Here is an 8,305-nt window from a genome sequence, read left to right as displayed (position 1 = left end):
TCTCGTTCTCTTTCTGCCCCCACCCTGAAGTTGAGCCATCCCGGACACTGGGATACAGTCCTGGTGTCTTCTTTTTCCTCCCCCATGAGCTGTGATCACAGTTGCAGCAAGTACAGCTTCAGGTTTGGGGGGTGGGGGGTGGGGGTCGAGACGGGGAAAAAAGCAAATTAAATCAAGAGCACGCCTCTACTCCGCTGGATCCCAGTTTTGGGGAGTGGGGAGGCGCGTTTCATGAGAAGGTAGCTTGAAGAAGGCCCAGCTCCATCCCTGGTTGGGGTCCATTCACACCAGTGGAGGAGACAGCAATGTACAGATCAAGAAAAGGGGGCTGGAGGAAAGTCGAGGTTGCTAACTGCTGGGATGGAACTGATTGCCCCACACATGATTGGTTTTTCTTCGTTATTTTTGTAGTTTCCCCCCCACTCTGGCGTCTCAGTCTGATATGGAGTGAGACCCACAGTCGTACACCCTGTGGGCCCCATCGGCATTGTAGGGTCCATTGTGCCAGTAGGAGGAGTCGCAGACCGTCTGTAAGGAGTTGATCTCCGAGGCGGAGGAGTTGGCGTCCCTCCTCTTAGAGCGCTTCCTGTTCCTCAGGATGAAGACCAGCATGCCCACCACCGTGAAGGCAGAGGTGACGAAGACCAGCAAGAGGCCAGGCACCAGCACGGAGATGGAGACCCTGCTGGTCTCCAGGTAGGAGTTGGAGTGAGTCCCCGTCTCGGCCGGCCCGGTGCTGTTCTTGTGGGGAGAAGTCAAGGTGGGCAGGACTTTGAGCTGAGGGCAAATGGCCTCGTTGGAGAGGGACTCGAAGTCCTCCTTGAAGAACTCCTCGGGGGTCTCGCACCTCAGGTCGCTCATCATCACCTTGGGCCTCAGCATCTCCACCCACTGCTTGAAAGGGACGATGGGGCACTTGCAGTCCCAGGGGTTGTCGTGCAAGTCAATCTGGGTGATGGAGGTGAGCTGGTCCAGCACCCCGGCCACGGGCAGGTAGAGGAAATAGTTGTTGTGGATGCTGAGCTTGGAGAGGGACACCCCGGCGAAGACGTCGACCGGGAGGGACCTCAGCAGGTTGTTGTTCAAGATGAGGACCCTCAGCTTGGGCATGGCGTTGAAAGTGCCCGGCGTGACCAGCTGGATGACGTTGAACTCCATGTTCAGGTACTCGAGGTTCTGCAGGCCGTTGAACTTCTCGCGAGACAGGATGTCCAAGTAGTTGTTGTCCATGTAGAGCCACACCAGCTCCAGGAGGTTCTTGAAGGTGTTGTTCTCCATGGTGGCGATGTTGTTGTTGCCCAGGTCCAGCAGGTTGAGCTTCCGGTAATCCACGAAATGCGACTTGCGGATGGTGTGGATCCTGTTGCCCCTCAGGAAGAGCTCGTGCACGTTGGAGGGCTTGGGCTTGAGGTCCATCAGGCTGCTCACGTTGCCGTCGTTGCAGTTCACCTTGAAGCCCCCTGGGATCTGGTGGCAGGTGCAGGTGGCGGGGCAAGGGGTGCTGCTGGAGGCCTTGCCCTGGACGGCCAGGGTCGAGCCGGCGGCGGTGGGCCGGGTCTTGATCTGCCAGTTGACCGGGATCTTGGTGCCCCCGTGGGGAGCGGAGCCGGGCGTGGCCAGCTCTTCCCTGCCGTGGATCTTGAAAGGGGTCGGGATGGGGCCGGGCTCCAGCGCCTCCTCTTCGGCGGGGGGCGCGGCCAGGCTGGAGTCCACCCGGTTTTTCCTACACAGCTCCTGCTCGGTGGTCTCGTTCAGGTCCTTGCCCTGCAGGCGGGTGGGGGCCTCGCAGACGACCCTCCCGATCAGGGCGTTCTTGGGGATGTTCTCCAGCCATTCCTTCAGGGAGAGGAGGTCGCAGGTGCAGTCCCAGGGGTTGTCCTCCAGCAGGATCTCGGCGATGCCCGGGATCTGCTCCAGCACGTCCTCGTAAGGCAAGGTCTTCAGGCGGTTGCCCCGCAGGTCCAGGTGGGTGATGGGCACGTACTGGAACACGTTGGCCGGCAGGACGCTGATGAGGTTGTCGTTGAGGATCAGCACCTCCAGCTTGTTCAGGTCCCGGAAGGCGCCCGGGTCGATGTCCCGCAGGAGGTTGAAGTCGGCCTGCAGGTACTCCAGGTCGTCCAGGCCCAGGAAGGTCTGCTTGCGGAACGACTTGATCTTGTTGTTGTTGAGGTGCAGCCGCTTCACCAGCTGCAGCCCCAGGAAAGCCCCCGGCACTATCTCGTGGAGGCCGTTGTTCTCCATGTGCAGGCTGACGGCGTTGTAGAAGTTGGCGAACTCATTGGGGAACAGGCGGGTGAGGGAGTTGCCGTGGAGGAACAAATGGTAGAACTGCGAGGCGGGCGCCGAGAAGCGCTGCAGGCTGGTGAAGCCCTTCTTCTCGCAGTCGACGTGCAGGTCGCCCTCCACCTCGGCGCACGAGCAGATCTTCTCCTTGCAGACGTCCCCGGTGACATTCCCGGCGGCCAAACACAGAGACGTCTCCAGGAGCAGGACCCAGAGCAGCATTTTTACTCCCGGCGAGTCATCCCCGGACTGGAGCGCACGGAGGGACGGCAAGGCGGAATACAAAACACCCCCCAAAATAAAAAAATAAAATGAAAATAAAAAATCCCCTTTCCCTTCACGCCCAAGCCCGGTCCAGTTCCTTCCAGGCGTGGGGGGTCCGAGCCATGGCCAAAAAACAAAAAAAAGAGGAGGTGGGATCCCAAAAAAGAGAGGATGCGTTGGGTAGGGAGAAATGAAATTGGGGGGGGATCACAGTTTGGGGGGTGAGCTCCTTCCAGGGGGTCGCTGCCTGGTCTCTCTTCAGCCCTCTCTGCCCCCACGGACGCCGCAGCGGCTGAGACTCCGGTCGGTGATCATATCCAAGGAGCGATCCACGGGCGGGGGGAAAAGGGGGGCGCGGAAGAAAAAAAGCCCCCCTGGATTCATAACCCCCCCCGCTCCCTGAAGGCCCCCGCCCCCCCGCCCCCGAGGCTAAAGCAAACCGGCGGAGTCGATCCCGCCGAGGCTAAGGGACCAGCCGGCTGGGGAGCCGCAGCAGCAGCCGCCGCATCTGCGGGGGGAGAGGCGAGCGGGCGGCCGGCATGGCTCGGCTCGGCTCGGCTCGGCTCGGCTCGGGACTGACCTTGCTCCTCTCGCCCCGCAGCCGGCCCTCCGGGGGGGGGGCTGTCGCGGCCTCCGCCGGCCGCCGAGGGGAGACCCCCCGCCGGGCGCTGTCCAGTCCCCCCTGGTGCTGAAATCACGCCCGGCCGGAGGAGCCGCGGCGAGGCGCAAGCCCTGCAGGCGCCGCGTCCGGGGGGCTGTCCATGGCTTCCCTGGCCGCGTCCCCCGGCGTCTCTCTCTCTCTCTCTCCCCCTCCGCCTCGCGTTCGAGCCTCCTCTTCCCCTCTTCTTCTTCTCCTCTCTCTCGCTCTTCGTGTCTTCTTTTTTCCTCTCTCCTCCCCTCCCGTCTGCACGCTTACTCACTCATCCCCGCGCCGGGGGCAGGAGGAGTCGCCGAGAGGTCCTTTTGCTCTTTCCAGCCTTGCGCGCTCCGGAAGATCTGACACCCTCTGCTGAGCCGCAGTGGCAGCCCAAAAAAAAAAAAAACACCCATCTGCGGAGGGATTGCTGGAGAAAGGGGGGGGGTTTACGGGGGGGGAGAGAGAGAGGGGAGAGAGAGGGAGAGCGAAAGAAATCAATCCAGGTCCAGCGCGCAAGGAAGATCGCCTCTCCCGGCCGCCGCCTGCGCCAAAAGCCCCCCCCCCTCGCCCTAAATGGAGGCTTTCATCGCGGCCGTTCAAGACTGGGGAAAGTTGAACGCCGCCTCCCTGCCTCCCTCCGCAGCGGCTCTCTCCGCGCAGGGCATCGCGCCTGGCTCCGGGTTGGGGTGGGGGCTGGGGGAGGGGGGGAGGGAGGGAGGGGTCGCCTCCGCGGTCCCCAACGTGGCTTGGCTCGAATGCGTGTCAGGGTGTCAAGCGGCTAGCGATCGGAGGTAATTATACCGCACGCCATTCCCCCCCCCTCTCCCTCTCCCTCTCCCTCTCTCCAGCGTATCGCTTCCTCCCACCCTGCGGTAGCGAGGTTGCCACGCTGCGTTTGGCGTCTTTCTGTTCTCCCCCCACCCCCAGTTCTTTCCTTCCTTCTTTCTCTCCCCCCCCCCCCCAGTGCTGAACTGTGGAGCTCTGCTATATTTATATACCTTCGGGTGAGACGGAGAAGTGCGAGCTGGCACGGTACAGCATTAGAGCAACCCCCCTTTCCCTATCCGGTGATAGAAGGGTTGGGGGGGGGATAAATATTTTTTCCAAACTGCTTTCGATGGGGATCCCTGTCCTCCTCCTTGGCTCTTAACCCCCTCTCTCCTCCTAGACGAAACAGGGCACTCGCTTACCTTGTTGGTTTCTGGGGAAAGTGGCGGCGGGGGTGGGGTGGGGGGAATTGTGCGTGCCCAAACGAGATCTACTATTAAAACAACTGGCCAGGTTGCCCGCTTGGAAACAAACCAGGAGCTCCCTGGATGTCCATTGGGTAGAACGGGGACCGGGAATGCCAAATAGATTTGACTGGCCTCCGTTGAATCCCTTGGAAAGACTGCAGAAAGTTTGAAGAAAACAAGGCACGGATTCGAAGGAGTAACCGTGTGTGTCGAGCATCCCCAGGGAGTGGGATGAGGGCTGGAGGTCTAGAAGGATGGGCATCCTTCCTCTCTCAGGGACCGACATTCCCCTCATGGAGGCATCACTCTATTCCTAGGGGTGTCGTTCCACTCCCAGGAACCGTCATTCCCCTCTCTGGGCTGTCATCCCAGTCCCAGGGCCATGCTGGCATCATCCCATTATCGCCTGGCTTTAGTTGCACCCTTTGCAGTATTTCAGTGTGTTTCATTGGAGCCTAGCCAAGTCAATTGGCATGCCTGGTTCCCCTGGTTATCCAGTGGTGTGGTGGTTAAGAGCGGCGGGCTCTAATCTGGAGAATCGGGTTTGAGTCCCCACTCGGACGCATGAAACCTGCTGGGTGACCTTGGGCTACTCACAGCTCTCTCCGAACTCTCTCAGCCCCACCTTCCTCACAAGGTGTCTGTTGTGGGGAGAGGAAGGGAAGGGGATTGTAAGCCGGTTGGAGGCTCCTTAAAGGTAGAGGAAACCGGGATCTAAGAACCATCTCTTCTTCTTCAGTGGGCCTTCAGAGAGCTCCCAAAGGGCATCCCTGTGATTCCTTTGAGTAAGGTAAGGTAAAGGTCCCCTGTGCAAGCACCGACCCATGGGGTGACGTCACATCCTGACGTTTACTAGGCAGACTTTTGTTTACGGGGTGGTTTGCCAGTGCCTCCCCCAGATTACCTCCCTATTTTTCCAGCGCTGTGGGACAGGGCTGTTCAAATCAAGGGAGGGGTGTGAGTGTTTATGTCATTTGAGGAGCTCGCTGCGGAAATATATCCCCACGGGAATCACCAGTTGCATCTCAGCAGAGGCACCGAGCCATTCCCGCTCCCGCAACCGCTTCGCCTTCAAGGAGACCCGCAGCGGGAGGGCTTCCTTGCCTTCCCATCCGCAGCCGGACTTCCTCCCGGGTTTGCGCCTCCGCCGGCCCATCCTTCCGTGGACTCCGCCGGCCAACTTTGCAACCGACTGGTCGGTGGCAAAATGCAGGGGCCAAAGGACGGGCTGGGAAGATCTCGGGGAAGAGAAGCCAGGGAGCCACTGGGAGGCTGAACGACCCCCCTCCCCCGCTCCCAAAGCCAGCCAAGCCTTTCTGCGGTTCTTCAAAGCAGCCCCCTCCCCCCTCCCCAGGCAGCGGGATTCGTTTCACTGGGCAATCCTCAGCGCCTCTTCGCGTCGTTTCAGATGAGCTGCTTTAGAGCAGCCCTGGAAAGAAACGCTGGGGACGGCTTAAAAAACGGATCCCCGAAATATCCACCTCCCACCCACCCCCACCCCCCACCCCAGCAGGGAAGCTGGAAAAGCAACACCGAGGGGAGCGAGGGGGGACAAAGCGCTTCTGGGGAGCCATGCGTGGGAAGGAGAGGAGCGCCGCGGGAAGGCTGTGGGGTCTTTCGGGTTTCCTGCCGAGTTTCTCGGACTTCGTCTCCCCGCCTCTGGTGGTGCTGGCGTCTTTTGAAGAAAAAAAAAAAGCAGCTTACCTTCCGGCCTATGGAAAGGGCAGAGACGCCCAATGGGTGGGGGCGGGAAGCCATAAAGGAAGGGCATGGAGAGAGCCGGCAAGGGGACCAGGAAGGAGGGAGTCGTTGGCCTGAGCTCAGACCATCAGTTGGCTCTGAAGCCGGCTCTTGGGCTAAGGGTGCAAGAGAGAATCAGTTTTGCTTGGGTTGTTCTTCTTCCATCCTGGCTTCCCTGCCAAACTCACTGGATCCTAGACTGACTTGGTATAAGGCAGTTTCATATTGTGGACTCTCACTGGCAACAACTGTTCAGGGCCCTAGAGCTTGATAATGATATGATACAAATAAGGTTACCACCATTTAAACTGGTCCATCTACCTGTTCGTCAAATATCAATTTGATCTACAGCAAATTTTCCTCCATGCCTTGCGATGCTTCAATTGCCAGTTTCTACATATTTAAGCCTGTTAAAGGATGGGGTATTTTTCTTCTGGCCAACTGACTACAGATGTGAAGTTGTCACTGGTCCGGCCAGCTTTGTACTGTCAGCTCGGAGTGTTAGCAGCTCTCCTGGATCTCATACACAGAAAGTTCTTCTCCATGACCTACTACATTGGATCCTAGACATTGTCAAGGACCAAATCTGGGATTGTCTGGATGCCAAGCATGCTCTATCACACTGAGCTACAGAGCAACAGTATTACCAGATTCTGCAGGCAGAGAACAGGGGATGGTCACCATTACCTTTATGTCTTACTTGTGATATCACAAGGTGGCGTGGGTTAAATGGACTTAGGCCTGATTTTGCAAGACATATTCACTCCAGCTTGATGGAAATGGAGACAACAATATTGTCCCTGTATGTAGAGCTGGGTACAACGGGTGCAGAAGAGTTTGCAGGGATGCCCAGCATGCATTGGTATACAAGAGACTGGAAGGAAAAACGTCAGAATTAGGTTGAACTATCATACTCTCACCACTCTAGATTCAAATTCACCACTGGGTCATGGGACGTAGAGTGTGTGCCTGTTTCCAACACCATATCTGTCCTTTTCTCTTCTTTACCAACCTCAAAGACTCTAAAATGCAAGTGTTATACTTGTACTGGAGGGGCTGTGGCTCAGTGGCAGAGCATCTGCTTGGCATGCAGAAGGTCCCAGGTTCAATCCCTGGCATCTCCAGCTAAAAGGACTAGGCAAGTAGGTGATGTGAAAAACCTTTGCCTGAGATCCTGGAGAGCTGCTGCCAGACAAAACTGACTTTGATGGACCAAGGGGCTGATTCAGTATAAGGCAGCTTCATGGGAACACAGACAGGGGCACAGTTGCTGACAGGGCCACATTTGCTGAGCAGATAAGATAATACAAATATGGGCATCAGGTAGCTACATCTGTACCCTGTGTGCAAACTCAGCTGGGCGAGCCAACTCTCCCCATACTGAATGTGTAGATACAGGAAGATTCATCAGACTATCCACTGCCATGCCATGACCTAGTGCAAACTGTGATACAGTCTTTCACACATACAACTGTTGGGTACAGGCAGTGTCAAACAGCTACACATCTCTGTCTAGACCTTAGGAAGTTAGAGCAGTTCCTCAGTGGAACAGGCTTCCTCGGGAGGTGGGAAGCTCTCCTTCCCTGGAGGTTTTTAAGAAGAGGTTAGATGGCCATCTGTCAGCAGTGCTGATTCCATGACCTTAAGCAGATCATGAGAGGGAGGGCATCTTGGCCATCTTATGGGCATGGAGTAGGGGTCACTGGGGGTGTGGGGGGGAGGTAGTTGTGAATTTCCTGCATTGTGCAAGGGGTTGGATTAGATGACCCTGGTGGTCCTTTCCAACTCTATGATTCTATCTGACCTTTCGGGCCCATTTGCAGGCATGACAAACTTCTCCCCATGTCCTCCATACGTTTAACCATGGGGCTAGATCCTGACCAGTGCTTTTTGGAAGCACGGTTCACACATCGCAGGAACAAGGTTGTGATCAAGCTCGATCAAGAAGTGTCCCTGCCTGCCTTCTAATCTTAGTGTAACTAGGGAGCCAGAACAAATTTCAGGGGCTCCATAAAACGTCCTTGTTATAACTGTTCGAGACTAGCGAAATTAGATGTTGTGATCAATATACAATATAGTGCTGCACTTCTACTAAACTGACCTTTTTGCTATTTAATTCCCTTCCTCGCCTTGACACATCCGA

At 57.1% G+C, this 8,305-nt stretch overlaps 1 protein-coding gene across 1 annotated transcript; it reads right to left on the bottom strand.

Moving 5' to 3' along the window:
- Positions 1 to 423: 423 nt before the first annotated feature.
- On the bottom strand, positions 424 to 2,528 carry SLITRK1 (SLIT and NTRK like family member 1). The gene has a single exon (XM_056861739.1). The coding sequence runs from the start codon at positions 2,506 to 2,508 to the stop codon at positions 433 to 435; it is 2,076 nt and encodes a 691-aa protein (XP_056717717.1). The 5' UTR covers positions 2,509 to 2,528; the 3' UTR covers positions 424 to 432.
- Between the last annotated feature and the right edge of the window lie 5,777 nt (positions 2,529 to 8,305).

The sequence above is a fragment of the Euleptes europaea genome, chromosome 16 (assembly GCF_029931775.1).
Source record: "Euleptes europaea isolate rEulEur1 chromosome 16, rEulEur1.hap1, whole genome shotgun sequence".
NCBI lineage: Eukaryota > Metazoa > Chordata > Lepidosauria > Squamata > Sphaerodactylidae > Euleptes > Euleptes europaea.
This window is presented reverse-complemented; position numbering and strand designations above follow the sequence as displayed.

Bases quoted from the DNA above. Each gene is read 5' to 3' on its own strand.
- SLITRK1 (XM_056861739.1), bottom strand. From the start codon at position 2,508: ATGCTGCTCTGGGTCCTGCTCCTGGAGACGTCTCTGTGTTTGGCCGCC.